At 49.8% G+C, this 16,962-nt stretch overlaps 1 protein-coding gene and 1 long non-coding RNA gene across 5 annotated transcripts in view; one reads left to right on the forward strand and one right to left on the reverse strand.

Annotated features, from left to right (window-relative positions):
- Positions 1-220: 220 nt before the first annotated feature.
- CCBE1 (collagen and calcium binding EGF domains 1) overlaps positions 221-16,962 on the reverse strand; it is a 258,831-nt gene continuing 242,089 nt past the window's right edge. The window contains exons 11-15 of one of the 4 annotated variants that reach the window (XR_006707299.1): positions 4,167-4,372; positions 3,386-3,546; positions 2,494-2,531; positions 826-1,052; positions 221-446 (exon numbers count right to left, since the gene is read on the reverse strand). Coding sequence is in view for 2 of the 4 variants with exons in the window: in XM_045457191.1 (XP_045313147.1) it covers positions 3,399-3,546; positions 4,167-4,372 (354 nt within the window). In the remaining 2 variants the exon portion in view is untranslated. Of the gene's footprint in view, positions 1,053-2,493; positions 2,532-3,385; positions 3,547-4,166; positions 4,373-6,177; positions 6,402-16,962 lie in introns of those variants that run through there. The other 3 variants (XR_006707298.1, XM_045457191.1, XM_045457193.1) reach the window with 3 other exon arrangements.
- Positions 1,045-2,225, forward strand: LOC123587435. The gene is made up of 2 exons (XR_006707301.1): positions 1,045-1,481; positions 1,568-2,225. It is a non-coding gene; the product is annotated as an uncharacterized LOC123587435 (long non-coding RNA).

Consider the following 16,962-nt stretch of genomic DNA (forward strand, 5'->3'; position numbering starts at 1 on the left):
TAGAAGGCAGCGAGAGGCACTCCCCATGTTTTGGGGGGCACTTCCCTGATCACCAAGCCAGTGGTTCTCAACAGTGGCAATACTGCCTCCTAGGGGTTGTTTAGGAAATGATGTGTGTGTGTGTGTGTGTGTGTGTGTGTGTGTGTGTGTGTGTGTTCGCGCAGGAATTTATAAGCGGGGTTGCTGTCACAACGAATGAAGAGTCAAGAGCCTCACTCTGTTCTACATATAAACACAATTTATCTTTTACAACTTGATACTTCTATGTAAATTAAGGGAAGATTACACTTACGCTTGGTTGGAATCTTACAGAGAATTATTCACCAGTACAATGCCTCTCGTGGGATCTGAGTCACCAACACTCAATTCCGCTTGGCGGTTGTCCTATTTGGGTGAATGCGTGACCAGGCACAAGCATCAGACTACTCCCCTGTGTCTTCTAGCTGCTGAAATACGTATGAATTTATTATAACCACTTCTCTTTTATTTATCCTTTATCTATTGTGAGGACATTAGAGTGGGCCAGATAAACTCTGTGTAGACACTTGTGCATGTCCTTTTAGGAGGCCGTAGGGGAGAATTGCACAATATTTGTCATCAAAGGGGAGGGCATTGGGTCTGATAGGGTCGGATAGTGCTGCTCAAACTGAACCTGCAACCCTCAGCAATTCTATTACGCCGCAATGCTCTGGAGATCAATCGTGCTCTGGAATATTACTGCTCTGGGCTCTGCCCCCGACACCCAGCAGTGACTGTTCCCGTGGCTGCTGTGACACAGACGCCCCGACTCAGTCCTCCACACATCGTGTTTGGTCCAGCACTAACCTGGCTTCTTGGAGCAGAGCAGACCAGGCGATAGGTATCGAATCCTAGAAAGTTAGGTGCTGGGCAGGAACTTCTGAGGACAGATGTAGGAAAGGCGGCCGGATAGAAGGGGCTGCCTTTCTTTAGCTTGTTTCAGTCTCTTGTCCAACCTGGAACATCCGCTTCCCTTCACCCAAGCAGATGAAACAGCGGAGAGCCAACACGTTCGTTCTCCTTGACTCCAAACGCTTAAAAAAAACAAAAAACAAAAACCGAACACTTCATTAAAGCCAGGCAACTAACAAAGCCTTCCTTACAGACAAGAGTATGAATCTGATGAGGAGTTGGACCCTGAAGAAGGTTCTCCGTAGCACGCCTTCAGGAAACAACAGACACCCAGCTTAGCTGCGGTTAGCATGAAAAACAGTTTGCAACGCCTGGGGCCTCCCGGCAGCTCGGCTGGGTGTTTAAGGTGAAACCTCAGACCTTGTAGCGACACTGCTGTTGCCGCCTCCGGCCAGGGACCGCTGCCCTCCTCTGAGGAGCAGTCAAGAAGGAATATAGGTTTGTCCCCAATGGAAGCAGCTCAGGACAGCTGCTTTGAGGACGAGACTCAGGCGAGGCTCACCGGGCGACTCAACTACCCCATCTGCCGACTCAGCCAGGAAATGCAGAAGGTTGTGAGTTTGGGGCGGCGGGAAGTGAGGGGGGGGGTGGGGTGGGGAGGAAAGGAGGCTGATCTGACAGCTAGTACCGTCCACAGACCGAGCCGGTCGGCGGTGACATTTATGATCCAGAGAAACCCGCACAAGGACGACGCTATTAGCCTCATTTCACAGATGAGGAAACCGAGGCTCCGAGAGGTTGAATTCCTTTGGTCAAGTTCACAGACTTGTTAAGCGGCGCGCCGGACTTTTCGAGGTGTTCCACTGACTGGCCACGCGGCGGGGAAAGCTAACAGCACGTCGGATGCTTATAAAGTCTTGCTGTGAGTGCTCGTTTCCCGAGCGCTGCGTGTTACAGACGCTTCTGCTAAAACGTGTTTTCACAACAAGTCTGCTCTTAACCAACACTGATTCGTGTCTTTCCTACCCGCTCTTTCACAGCAGCAACAGAGCTGAGCACGGTCCCCAAACTCCGCCTTCCCCTCCCAACCCCACCGCCCAGCCTCTTCCAGGCCTGCCTTGTCCGCTTGGACCAGGCCTCTGCAGAGCCCCCTCCCAAGGGCCCTCTGCCTCCTGCACTTCCGGCTTCCAGAGAGATCATTCTGAAGGACTCTTCCTTTTCATTCACCGCCCTCTTCTTCAGTTCTGCTTTTGGGCCCAGTACCTTGGCCTCGGTTAGTTATTTTTGTCTGGTTACACTTCCCCTGGTCAAAGAGGAGACCGAGACGGAAAGGATATTATATTTGTTTCTATATACAACCTGATCTGAAAGTGCGGTTCATGGAACTGGTCGCAAATGCAAATGTTCCGCCTCACCCCACACCTGCTGAATCACAAGCTGTGGGCTTCTGGTACCAAGAGCCGCTTTAACAAGCCCTCCGGGGGACTCTGATGCACACTCAGGCTTGAGAACCACGGGGTGAATGTCGCTCATCTGGTGCTCCTGGAGGTGCTGACAAGCCCTGGGGTCTTGCCGGGGCTGGGAAAGCAAATTTCCAAAAAGCGAGCATGCAAACACACTGACCTTGTGGCTTTCAACCACCTCCCTTGCAAGGTTAGAGCCTGCGTGGGAAGGAAAGCAAGTCTGAGAGCGAGCAGCCTCTTCAAGTTACCCAGGGCCACAGCCAGAGAAAGTAGGACAGTCCCCATCATTTCGGAGTTAACGTCACCAGCCCTGGGGGGAGGGGCGGAACGCCTCTCTCATCGGCTCTGAAACACGTCATATCACGCTGTCCGTTCCAGACCTGCGGCAGAGTTTTGGAGGGTCTCCTACTTGGGTTTGAGGATTTGCTAATTTTCACTTGCAGAGAATTTGTCTCTCGGGGGTTTTATCGGATCAGATTCGGCTTGACCGCCCATCACAGAAAACTAAAAAATATCCGTAATTCCAGGAGTTTAAAGAGACGGGAATCTATGTTTCTCTCCCAGGCAAGGCCAGATGCAGGCGGCCAAGGTTTATGATGTCTCCACGGTCAGCAGGGACCCTGGCCCCATTTTCTTCCCGCTTTCCCATCCTTAACGGTTTAAGTCATGGTATGAAACGGCTACTCGTGATGTCAACATCACATCTAAATTCCAGCCAGAGGGAGGAAAAGAGCAAGTCCCCTTTCTCTGAGGGCACATTCTGGAAGTTAAACATGCCATCCGTTGCCTGGTCCCTAGTCACATGGCGTCTCTAGTTGTAAGGGGGGAGGGGCGGGGGGGCTGGGAAATGTACCCTTTGTTTTGGACGGTCACAAGCCCAGTGAAAAGTCAGGAGTTTTATTACTAAGTGGGAGGGTTGAGGGTAATTAGTAGTCTGCCTCAGAGGTCCAATTTGAAGGACTGTGCGTCAACCTACATCACTTCTGGCTTCCCGGGTCCACCCCAGAGTCTCTTGCCCGAGTTTCTGGGGCCGGTTCTGCCGGAAGACCAACCTCTCTGTTTTTCTCAGTCCTGATGAACTTCACCAACAGCAAGAAATTGTGTAGGTCTTTTGGGAAGCGAGGGAGTTCCAAACTGCTCATTTATTCTCCACATTGTTTCATCCAACTTGCTTTGGAGACTCCCGAGGCCGCAAGGGTCCTTCTGTGATTCTCTGGAAAACAGCACAGTGTTGTGGGGTTTTTTTTTGTTTTTTGTTTTCTGTCAGAACATAAGGCAAAGCGGCCTTTGCTGGGTCATAAGTCATGAATTTGGCACGGATTCCAGCCACCGTCAAGCGTGTTCTAGGGAACTGAGGTGGTCCTGCCCAGAAGCTTCCATTTGTGTGCCTTAAGCACCAAACAACTCTTAATGTTGAGGCCTTGGGAGCCTTCATGTACGTAGTTTAGCGTCATCACTGTCCCTGAGCCTATCTATTCTTGACATGCCTCTGGGGTATATTCTAGAATATTCTAGAATATTCTAGAATATCTTAATATTCTGGGGTATACTCTAATATAAAGGCTATATTCTAGCCTTTTTTTCTGGACCGTTATGTCTCACAAGATAAGAGATACCATATCTCACATTTCTGAAATTTCTGATGACGGTTAGCTCCTATGGGAGGTTCTAGAAACTGCTTCACTGTGTGCTCCACAGCCCTATGGACCCATCGTTACTGAGCACCCAGGCCTGTGAGAAAGAGCACGGTGAGGGATCACTCTCTCCAGCCTAAGCAGGGCTGCCGCAAGCGACGACGCTAACAGAAATCCAACCTACCCGGGGCTCACGCACCTGAAAAATGTCGGGGTAGGTCTCACTTTGCACATGCTCCAAGTGGTCAGATCGTGGCGTGTGGGTTCTTTGTTCTCGGCCTCTTGGTTGTGCTTTCCTGGTCGGGCTTCATCCTCAGGCAGCCTTTCTCCGGGTGGCAGAAAAGATGACTTAATCCCTGAGGGTAACTCCCTGGGGTCCTCCGCGGTATGGACAGGCACAAAGAGCTGCCGGGATAAAAACACTTGAGAACTGGGGCGCCTGGGTGGCGCAGTCGGTTAAGCGTCCGACTTCAGCCAGGTCACGATCTCGCGGTCCGGGAGTTCGAGCCCCGCGTCGGGCTCTGGGCTGATGGCTCAGAGCCTGGAGCCTGTTTCCGATTCTGTGTCTCCCTCTCTCTCTGCCCCTCCCCCGTTCATGCTCTGTCTCTCTCTGTCCCAAAAATAAATAAACGTTGAAAAAAAAAATAAAAAAAAAAAAACCACTTGAGAACTGCTGGGCTACACACGATGTTCTAGGCTTTGCTTGGCGGCCGGGCTACCATGTACACGGGCCCGCATTATGCATGTGCCCCACCTGTGCGGGACATGCGGGGTCGACCAGCCACGCCCCAGACTTACCAGAGTGTTCTCCAGAGGAAAGCAGATTTTGTTGCCAGGAGAGGAAGACTCATGGCTTAACCAACAGCAGAGATACCCCTTGACCAGCCCAGATGCCGTGTTCGTTTACAGGAAACCAAAGTTTCACATGCATTGGGAATGAGAACGTACGGAGTTGCCCGATGGCACAGAGAGAAAAAAAAAAAAAAAAAAAAAGGAAAATCCTTGGAATCTTTTCCCACGAGACCCAGATTTCCACTCTCCTCACGTCCCTTTGGTCCGGGGCCAAGGGAAGTGGAGAGAAGCTGGTATAAATGCGTGGGGGCTGGTCCTGTGGAAGGAGGCCTGAAGAAAATTCCACGTAAAGATGTTTAGTTGGTTGGGGTTTGGAGAACTCTTTTCACTAGGGACCAGATCTCATCCTAGTGCTTTTTGCCTGTGGCCATGGGGATGGTCAGGAAACGACTGTGACAAATCCCCAAACGGACTAGCCCACTAGACAATTTACGAGGAAAAACCTTGTTCAGAAAGGCTAGCGAAGGGCGCGTGACTCGGCTTCTTCCAGATACTGCCCATTCTGTCGGGAAGGAAAACAAAGAGGGAAAACCAGAGAGACGGGATGTTACTTCATCCAAAAGGTATGGCTACGATTTCTCCAGGACAGAGCCGATTCTGTAATATGGGGACTGTTCCAGAAAGGGAGGCTCAAAGCTTCCCCCCCTCCGGGGACAGGCTCCCGTGGCCCAGGTGGACACCAGACTGGGATCTCTACCTTAGGACGGGAATGCCTCCACTTGATAACCAGCCCATGAGCTTTTTAAGCCTCTAAATCTTCATGCATTTTTTGAAGGGCCTTTTATGAAAGACATTTTCATGGGAACATTATAATGAACATCCATGTATGTACTCACCACTCAGCTTTTAGTTATCAACCCACCCATCTTGTTTTATCTGTATATTCCCACCCATTCCCTCCGCCCCCATGGGATTATTTTGCAGCTATCGTTTAACACATCCCAATATTTTAAGTAACTATTTTTTAAAAGATTAAAAAAAAATCACAGAATTATAAAACGTTTTAATGGTGTCGCAGACTGACTTCTACAAACTCAGCAATCAGAATTAGATACACAAGCCCCTCCCAATTCTGTTTTTCTCCCCCCGCCCCGCCGCCCCCCATCTGCCTTCCTCCCGGGTGAATCACTGCAATCAAGAATGATTACGGAGATATTTGGACATCCCCTGTGCCAACAGCATCATCTCAATTATGCGCCCCAGGTCCAAGAACTGTGAATCTTTGTAGGCAAATCTGCACATGCTTGCATTTTTCCCTCCCGTTTTGAGACCAAATGGCCTCAACATTTGGTTTGCCATGCACGTCCTTCATCCCAGGCCCCCCCCCCTTCCCCCCGGCATTTGAAGGAAATCTCTGCCTATGTCTGGATTTCCTCACATGCGTTCCCCGAGGCAGCGTGAGTTGCGAAATACCAGAATGGTTACAGCAGAGATGTCTGTTCTGAAAACCAGAGGGCAGAGTCTGACCGACGGTGCCAATGGCGGGATGCCATATCCCAACCAGGATGCAGGGACGGGTCTAAATATGCAGGTCCACAGCTTCTCGGGCACTTGCAGTGGATTGTGACTGGACCCATGCGGCCTTGAAAAGATTTAGAAAAGATGATCTTTGTGTATAAATAAAAATAAACGACGTGGAACTCCGGAGTAAGTTAACTATAAAGTGGATTCCGAAGTGCTAGTAAAAAAAAAAAAAATGCAACTCATCTTGTTTACTGAGTCTAAATTTGAACTCCCCTAGTCCTCTTTTTTTTTGGGGGGGGGGGTTGTGGTTCCTCTCATGAAATTTTGGCCAAATTCTAGTCACCTTTGGAATTTAAGACCAAGTCCCTGTTCATTTAAAACGCTTTAACCTTGAACTTGATTTAAATCTTGGCTCTTCCGTGCTCCCCAACTCCAGTGGAGGCCAGGGCTGTGGGCCTGGCTACTTGGAAGGGAGCCGGGGTCTGGGGCTGACAGTCCTCTACCCCCTGCCTCTACGGATTCAAGCTTCTGGAGGGTTGGAGAGAGGCCGGGGGTGTGACGACCGGCTTCGGTGACCACGTGTCAGAGTGGGGAGGGACTCCTAGCACCCCTCCTCTTGCCTCCGTGCTCCTTCACATGCCGGCAGGCCCCTTGCAAATAACTCCAGGGTCTGTCCCCATTGTCCCCATCTTCTTCCCAGGGACGAGACACCAGAGTCCCTCAGGCTCCGCCGGAGAGGCTATTCCCACCGGGCCTCTGACTTCACCAGCACAGATGTTAGACTTTCGGTAGGAGTACGTCCCCCTCTCTTGAGGGCACACGTGCTAAGTACCCCTCTCTCCTTCCCCATGGCGGTGGGGGGTGGGGGTGGAAAAGGAAAGCAAGTTACACTCCTAGACTCTCAGAGCATCCTTCCAAGAATGCTTGTTCCTGGGCCTTGCTTGCGAGGCAGGAAGCACGCACACCCGTGAGTCCTGCAGCTCCGACGCACCTGGCCGGAGAACGGCTGCCCTTTTTCATTCCTACGAGCCCCCCACATTGGCATGGGGACTCCTTGCCGGGCTCCCTCTCGCTTGGCTCTAGGGATGGGGAGCTCTTCTCCTCATCCCCGTACGCAGGGCATCCCCGGCCATCCAGAACAGTCTCCTCTAGCGGCTGTCTACACCTCCTTCTCCCACAGCCTGGGGTTGGGTGGGGAGGCAGCGGGGGGGGGGGGCACCCAGTTCTGAGCAGGAGCTGCTCACTCGGCCCTGTGTGGGGGGGTGGCTGCTCCCTAGATACTTGGAGGTACTCACTTTAAATTTTTTTTTTTCAACGTTTATTTATTTTTGGGACAGAGAGAGACAGAGCATGAACGGGGGAGGGGCAGAGAGAGAGGGAGACACAGAGTCGGAAACAGGCTCCAGGCTCTGAGCCATCAGCCCAGAGCCTGACGCGGGGCTTGAACTCCCGGACCGCGAGATCGTGACCTGGCTGAAGTCGGACGCTTAACCGACTGCGCCACCCAGGTGCCCCTGGAGGTACTCACTTTAGAATGTGGGGGTTCCGAATGCATTTTGTCTTCAGCCTTGGGCCAAAACACAATCTTGGCCCAATGGGAAAATCCCATTTCCTGGGCAGGACCGGCAGCGTGCCAAAGCCACCTGTAAATGCACACTTAGTATAGAAGAGGCGGCAGAGAGTTTGTGAGAGGGCTTGCTTTGTTGGCTAGTCTGTAGGTGGTTGCTCTCCCTTAAGAGGGGCGTGAACGTCAGCATAGGTGGTGTTACCTAGCATGAATCCAGTTTTGGCTTGGAGAACAAAGACCCTCGGGAAAATTCTGTACAGCAAGACATTTACAAAAGGCGATGGGGCTTCAGCGTGTGTCCACACAGGCCTGAGATTTCATTCACTAGACTATAAGCCCAGACACCAGGGACCAGGAGCGGTCTTGAGACCTAATGGATTTGCAGCGCTCGCCACAGTGTATGTCACATAGGGGGCAGCCAATGCATAGTTTCTGAATGACTGGAGGAAGAGAAGTAATTGGGGGCCACCAGTGGCTGCATCCCTAGCAACTGATTGTTTCCTGCGAACGTTTTCTGAACTCTAACCGCCCCAAGCACTCTTCTAGTTTTTCCGGGACCTATGAAGATAGTTAAACTCCTGTCCTCGAGAAGTTTACGACTAAGAGTGGGAGACAGATGGACGCACCTACCTGCCCAATAAAGTCTCCAGATTCTATTCGGGAGAACGCAAGGACCCCGTCTTGGAAGGCAACAAGGGGTGGGGGGTGAAGCCCCTGGAGTGGCTCCTACCAGGACACAGCCCTGATCCGAACTGTTTCAAGTGAAGCCGGATCCCTTCCTTCATGCTTCCCTAGTATGACATGGGGGTCACCTAGCTGGTAATGGGAGTAGCTCAGGAACCCTCACAGTCACAATGATGGGGGAGACAACATTCACAGAACTGGAGGAGGTGGTGTATTTGAGATCACAAAGTTCATGGGTTGTCTTGACTTCTCCCCTTCTCCTTCCCTGGGGACTAGCTATGCCCACATTTAGCTCTCAGCTTAGATTTTTTTTTTTTTTCCTCCTCGTTCTATCTCACCGATTCTCTCAAAATTGCTTTCTGTGGAGTCTTAGCATGGAATCAGGTGACTAATGTCTCCACGTACCTGCTGGTTGATGAATAAATCAGCTCTCATCACCGGAAACTAGAGCCTAAGTGCATGGTACTTAGGAAGGGAAGTCACTGGGGAGAAGTTCAGGCTTGACACAGACTCAGGACGGTGGGGCGCTTGGTATTTCAGGTTGTCAGTTGCATATTCCCCGTTCCCTCAGAGGGTGGCCCTTCGCTCCCCTGACGTCCCTTCCATGCACCCGGGTCTCGTTAGTCTTGAGTGACCCCGGGGCAACTTAGAACAGAATCAGCCTCCTTGGTCTCACGAGGGGACTTTGGGAATCAAGTAAAAGGCACAAAAGAGCCGGAATGGCTCGAGAAAGGCATGTTTGGGAGATGACTACGCACCTCTCTGCAAAACGGGTGCAGCCTTCCAGTCCATCTGACCATGAGGAGGCCACCGAATGGAACGTCAAGTCCAGTGGTCAGGGAACAGAGCAGAGAAAGACCCACGTGCCACCAAGTGGGTGTTGATTCTCCAAGAAAGAGAAAATGCTCCCCTATACCAAGCACGGATTTTATCTTCGGTAGAAGGATGCCCATGTAGCTACGAAAGCCAATTCCCTGGGGCTACTTTTGTTTGTTTGGAACAACCAAATCACATCGTATTAACCCAATGGCTTTCATCCCACCTCGCATGAATATTTATAGATAAAGTGTATACCAATTGGGCGAGCGGTATTGGACCTCAGCAGCCAACAGCGCCATAGACTAAGCCCTGGAAGAAAAATGTATTTGGCTCCTGTCCTAGGAAGGCTGTTTCGAAGGGACCTCTTTTTGAAATGTTTTCCAGCTGTTATTTCCTTTCTGAATAATCCGAGCCTAATTCAATTTGTGGCACCTTTCTCTTTTCCAGATTTTTTTTTTTTTTCAGAAGGCAAATTATCCACATCTGGCTCTCTATAATCATATAGATGTTCTGCTGGTTTTGGCTGAGACTTTTACTGAATTGTAGATAAATGACCCTGCTGGAACACTGGAGAAGCATTCCACATTCCATGGCACGATGGCAGCCTACAAGATGCTGTGCGTTATCTCCGGAATGCTGGGGGTAAAAAGGTCGCAACCTTCCCTGAGCGCTGACTCAGGGCATATCCAGCACGTCGTCATGTTACTGTGGGGGGAGAAGGCAGGGCAGAGAGAGCCAAGAATGCCCATGGATTACAGTTAAAAACAAAAACAAAACCCCCAAACCCCAAACAACAAAACTTAACTTTGGAAACAGTTCCATCCTCATATATCCTCAAACCTATTTATAAAGCAACATGGGACTCCATAGATACGCTTTCCTTCTGGTTTAACAATTTCCCCACCCAGCTCTCATTCCCGGCGTGGTTGGCAGGGGTGTGAGAGACGGAAGACGGTAGAAAGCCACAGGAAGTAGACTGGAGGAGGAATAAGAATTTGAAACATCGTCACCTTGCTGGAAATGGACGAGAATCGGGAGTCCCTGAATCACCTGGGGATCCTGGGGAAGACCACGCCCGGTGGAAGAGGAACTTAACTGGACCGACGAGCTGCATGGACTTCGTTCTTCCCTCCCATGCCTGGGAACCAGCCTACAAAATATCAGCAACCTGTGCCAGGGCCCATGAAGGGAGGGAGGCGACAGAGTGGGCAAAGCTTGTGTCTGCCGCCCTTCCTCACACCCTTCCGGGGGCATCCCCGTCCCCCTCCAGATATTTCCTTTCCCCTTCAGCTGGCCATCGACTTGATTCCTGATGAAATGTGAACGGAGAGAGAAGTTTTCCTGGACGCTATCTCAGGATGTGCCAGTTTCCAGGGAAACCACATTATGCATCAGGCACAAAGGATTGAATAATTGAACCGTAAGAGCCATATCTGCATTCCCGACTCTTGGTGGAGTTCTAAATCGATCTGCTTCTCTCCTGCTCCAATCAAAGTCCAGAGCAGAGTCCCCTCATCCTGTATGACAAATGAGTCTTTGCTAGTCACGGTGCGATTCACGGAGCAGTAGCAGTGACATCACCTGGCAGGGCGTCCGAACGCGAATTCAGACCCCGCGTTGCCCACGTGCGCTGAAGCGGAGGCCTCACTTTCAAAAGCCCTCAGATGATCCATCCGCACGATGAGGTCTGAGAATCACCGGTTAAGCAGGTGGCTTTCAAACTATGGGCTGCCACCTAGTAGTAAGTCATGAAATCAACTTTGTGGTTGGGACCGTGATGAAAAGAAAAGAAAAGAAAAGAAAAGAAAAGAAAAGAAAAGAAAAGAAAAGAAAAGAAAAGAAAAGAAATCCTCTAGGGAACATATAAGAGCACATCGTGGGGAGGAAGGGTAAATATGGCGGAACTTCTGTTTCCATCGCTGTGAATATTGGGTCAGTGTGTAAAATGGGTAGCTTCTCCCCTCCCTCACTCCCATGGGTCATTGTCAAAAGTGTGTGGAAAGCACCGATCTTGAGGTCTGGTTGGTTACGTAGGCAGTGTAAGCTTTCCCCTCCCATCAAGTTCGCACACCAGATGGATGCCTGCAGCTCACGAATTTACCCTCTCTGCAGATACACCTGCATGAAGACATGCTTTCTTGCCCTTTTACCATGAAGAAATAAGGTCCTATGTGTTGATCAGTGACTATTTAATAAGGACTCATTGGACATGTTCCTTCTAGAAAAAACAACTCCTGAACGACAGCATGGTTCCTTCGATTGTGTTATTTAACCTATTATATATATAGTATCATTTATTTATTTTATTTTATTTTTTAATTTTTTTTTCAACGTTTATTTATTTTTGGGACAGAGAGAGACAGAGCATGAACGGGGGAGGGGCAGAGAGAGAGGGAGACACAGAATCGGAAACAGGCTCCAGGCTCTGAGCCATCCGCCCAGAGCCCGACGCGGGGCTCGAACTCACGGACCGCGAGATCGTGACCTGGCTGAAGTCGGACGCTTAACCGACTGCGCCACCCAGGCGCCCCTATAGTATCATTTATTGAGAGCGACAGCACGTGCAGGCACGTGCACGTGAGCAGGGGAGAGGGGCAGAGGGAGAGAGACTCTTAAGCAGGCTCCACACTCAGCGTGGAGCCTGATTGGGGCGCGATCCCACAACCCTGGGATTATGACCTGAGCCAGAAGTCAAGAGTCAGACGCTCAATCAACGGGGCCACCCAGGCACCCCATATTATATATCTTTTTGAGTCTTGGCTTCCACTTTTCCTTAGGCCATATCTAGCACTAAATAACTATAATGCTTTGCTATTCTTTCCTCATTTCCTTGAGAATATATCATATATATTCTGTGAAGTCACACATGATTCCAACATGGCAGGAGAGTGTGAGGCTGGGTGGCTGAGCTGTGTGTATCCTACAGGATGAATCTGACAGTGAATTGATGTTTGCTTTGAAATATGCCTGTGTTTGTTACGAATGTTCTAGCTTTGTGACCTTGGGCAAGCTGTTTTACCTCACAGTATATGTATACAATAGGGATAATAAAAGCGCCCGCCCTGGGGGGTTTTGTGAAGACAAAATGGGTGAATTCTATCCAATTCATTATGAAAAATATTGACTGGACTCCCACTGTATACTGGGCATGGTGGGAGATGCTGGGAATATGGTAGAGACAAAGAGAGATCCTGCCCCTGTGGGGTTTCCGGTCTCTCAAGGAAGCAGACAACAGGCAAGCAGCAAACTCTCACAGAGGCAGGCAGGCGGTCAAGAAACAAGGCACTCACTTCTACAGTCTCCCTCGGGGTTGCCCTTCTGTCCTCCCCCCTTCAAGAACCTTCCATGGTCCAGAAGGAGATACAGGGTCCTGACAGACGCCCTTAAGGCTTTTTCTGGGCTGTGGCTGCTTCTCTAAGACATTTCCTACCACCCCCCTGCTTGTGTATTTCGTTCCAGCCACAATGACCTCATTGCTCCTTTCTGAGCATAACCAGGCAGGTCTGCCTCGGCGTCTTGCTCAAATCTCTATGTGGATCATTTCTCCCCCAGATCTCCTTATGGCTCACCTCTCCCTTCGTTCAGGTCTCTGCTCACAACCCCTCTGTTGGGGAGGTCCTTCCAGAAGATCACACCTAAAGTAGGCCCTCCTACTCTTACTCTCTCTTTATTCCTCTGCTCTATTTTCCCCCATAGCTCTTTTTATGTATTTTTTATTTTTTTAAAAGTTTTTTTTTAAGTTCATTTGAGAGAGAGAGAGAGCGTGCATGTGAATAGGGGAGGGGTTGAGAGAGAGGGAGAGAGAGAATCCCAAGCAGCGATTTGATGACAGGGCTCAAACTCACAAACCGCGAGATCATGACCTGAGCTGAAATCAAGACTCAGTTGCTTAACCGACTGAGCCACCCAGGTGCCCCCATAGCTCTTCTTAACGTGGACATATACCATGATGGTAAATTTTATGTGTAAACTTGGCTACGCCCCAGTACCTAGATATTTGGTCAAAAGTTATCCTAGATGATCCTATGAAGTTATTTTTTTTAAATATGAGATTACGTGTAAATTGGTAGACTTTGCATAAAGCAGACTGTCTTCCGTAATGTGGGTGGGCCTCACCCCATCAGTTGAAGACCTTAACAGAAAACCACTGACTTACCCAAAAGAAGGAATTCAGCTAGCAGGTTGCCTTTGGGTTCTAACTACAATATCAACCGTCAACTCTTCCTGAGGTCTCCAGCCTGCCAGCCTATCCTTCTGATTTTGGACTTGCCAGCCTTTACAATCACATAAGCCAATTCTTTTTTTTTTTTTTTAATGTTTATTTATTTTTGAGAGACAGAGTGTGAGTGGGGGAGGGGTAGAGAGAGAGGGAGACACAGAATCCAAAGCAGGCTCCAGGCTCCGAGCTGTCAGCACAGAGCCCGACGCAGGGCTTGGACTCACAAATACGAGATCATGACCTGAGCTGAAGTTGGACGCTTAACCAACTGGTGCCCAGGTGCCCGTCACATAAGCCAATTCTTAAAGTAACTCTCTCTCTATAAATACATATCTCTCTCTCTCTCACACACACACACACACACACACACACACATCAATATATCTACCTATCTGTACACACACATGCATCCTGTTGGTTCTGTTTCTCTGGAGAACCCTAACACATACATTTGTTTCTTGCTTGCACCAAAAGGCATACTCCAGGAGAGAAGGGCTGTGTCTTACCACTATTCTGTCCTTGGTCCTCAATGAATTTTTACTGAAGGGGGCAAGAATTTCAGATTCGAAAAGATGGATAAGCAGGGTGATGAATGCCAAAGGGTAGGTTGGAAATTTCCTTCTTGTACTAGGTGGAGTGGTATTCCTTCCCACTTCCCCAAATTCACGTGTACCTTGGACCTGAGAACGAGACCTTCTTTGGAAGCAGGGTCTTCCCACGTCATTACACTGAGGTGAGGTCACATTGGATTAGGGTGAGCCCTCGTCCAATGAGCAGCGTCTTTGTGAGAAGAGAAAATAGCGACGTAGAACGCACAGAAAGATCACGTGAAGGCAGGACGGCAGGTGACGGCCGAGGCAGTAACACCAAGGACTGCCGGCAACCTCCAGCAATGGGAGAGAAGCGTGGATGGCTTCTCTCGCAGAGCCTCCAGAAGGTACGACACCTCTCAGATGCCCAGCCACCACAACTGTTAAATGCTGTTGTTCAAGCCCCCAGTTGAGGTGCTCTGCTTTGGAGGCCCGAGGAAGTGAGGACACCCCAGTCTCACGTTTCCCAGAACCTTGCAATTCAACTGCAGCTGCCCCCATATACCCCCTGAGTTGCCTTTCCCTGTGCACCGTTCCCCCCCCTCCCCCTGCCCCATGCTGAGGGCAGGCTCCCACCTGGCCACTCTGGAACTTGTATCTACAAGTGAACAGGTGATTAAAATCTGCACAGAGAGCTGAGGGTGTTTCAAAAGGACAGCAAGCCTCTTCAAAGCTTGAGGGTCCGGGCTGGGAGGAAATCAGCTTCCGGTTCTGCCGAATCAAGACCCGAGCCGATGGGGTGACAGCCAACCCCACGGATGGGATGTCTGGAGGCGACGAGAAGGAGCGTTCACCCAGCTCTTGGTTCACAAGCTTTTAATTTTTTTGAGGTTTATTTATTTTTTTTTTTTAAATTTTTTTTTTTTTTTTCAACGTTTATTTATTTTTGGGACAGAGAGAGACACAGCATGAACGGGGGAGGGGCAGAGAGAGAGGGAGACACAGAATCGGAAACAGGCTCCAGGCTCTGAGCCATCAGCCCAGAGCCCGACGCGGGGCTCGAACTCCCGGACCGCGAGATCGTGACCTGGCTGAAGTCGGACGCTTAACCGACTGCGCCACCCAGGCGCCCCTGATGTTTATTTTTGAGAGAGACAGAGTGCGAGCAGGGGAGGGGCAGAGAGGGAGACACAGAATCTGAAGCAGGCTCCGGGCTCTGAGCTGTCAGCACAGAGCCCGACGTGGGGCTCGAATCCACGGACCACGAGATCGTGACCCGAGCCGAAGTTGGACGCTTAACCGATTGAGCCTCCCAGGCGCCCCTACAAGCTGCTTCTTGAATTAAGAAGGCTGGAGAAATTATACGTGGAGTAGTCTCCCAGATTTCCAGGGACAGTGATTTCACCCAGAGGATTCTGTGCCGGAGGCCTTGCATGGCCGTCGTGTGGGTGCTGCTGGGTGCAGGGTGCTGGGTGGGGGAGGAGGGGCGGGGGATCGCTCCTGCTGGCACGAGCTGGGACTGGCTCTCAAAGCACTTTTCCTTCCCAGCACTTATCAGTTTGTAATTGCAGGTTTTTGTACTCAATTGATTTTGCCTGGGAGGATCCTTGTCGGTCTTGCCAGAGTCCCAGGAGGATGGGGATTAGGACTTTGTTGCTCCCTGTTGTGTCTGCCGTGCATAGCAGTGTGCAGCTTACAACAAGCATTTGATAAATATTTGAAGGAAAATGAGATGTATAGATGTAGGCCCACTATCAGGGTGTTAAAGGCCCCCTGCGGAAGTGTGCTTAAAATCTTGGAGGTATCCTCCCTTTATGAAACTCCCCCATCTTCCCCATGGCCTAATAACAATTCCCCTGTTCTTGTCTTCACATAGGGGACTTCAGCTACCAATTCATGAGGCTTCCTGCCCATCCTGACTTTTTTTTTTTTTTTTAGGTAGTCAACCTTTTCCCTCCTCCAAAGGCAGCCTTGTTTGGAATTCTAATCCAGAATCAATTGAAAATGGAGTTGATCGCAGTGGAATGGGAGTATGGGGTGGAACTCTCACAGGCCTTCCCCCTTTGTGAGCCCCTAAGGCCTCTCCAATGGTCCCCAGAGATTTCTGGTTTGAAAAGCCCATGCTGGGGGTCCTAGAGGATCCTCCCCCGCTGGAGACATGGGCCTTTGAGACTCAGATTCAATGGAACCTGGGCCTTTAGACCTTGACTCAGACTCAAATGTTGGGTCCACACTCAGACCCCAACAGGCGGCCTGCCCAGAATGCAGGGTCCAGCTCTTGGGAGAAATGTCTCGATCTCCTTGTATTCACCTTGTAAAAAGACAGCTCAGTTCCACGAGACGGGGAGTCAGTACAAAACACAGCACAACCACGTAAGAAAAATAACTTTGTTATTAAGCATATATAATCTTATCAAAAGTACTTCATAGTATCACATCCGTAACTGTTCCAATACTAGCTCAGCTGTTATATAGACCTGTTATAAATAATGAACATGGCTACTGAAGCACAGGAGTAATCACTAGGAAATAAAAAACCATCGTGACACATTAAATCCCCAGGGCACATGCTTCAGGATCTAATAATGTTCAAGTCTCAGGCGGATGCGCGAAAGGGTCTTTCCTTCTTCTTTGATTTCCCTAAAGCAGTAATATTTTTTGAAGGAGCAGATGAAGTCCAGGATTTTATGCTTTAGCAATCAGTCATGGTTTTTTTTTTTTTTTTTTCCAAATGGAAATTGTTTTTTGATTTGTTGTGAAATACACATGCTGACCATGCCAGGAAAAATTTCATCTATTTCCCTGAATTCATTATTAATAACTTGAGACGGCTCTATTCTGTTAGTTGTTTGGCCTGGAT

This window comes from Leopardus geoffroyi, chromosome D3 (assembly GCF_018350155.1).
Source record: "Leopardus geoffroyi isolate Oge1 chromosome D3, O.geoffroyi_Oge1_pat1.0, whole genome shotgun sequence".
Lineage (NCBI taxonomy): Eukaryota > Metazoa > Chordata > Mammalia > Carnivora > Felidae > Leopardus > Leopardus geoffroyi.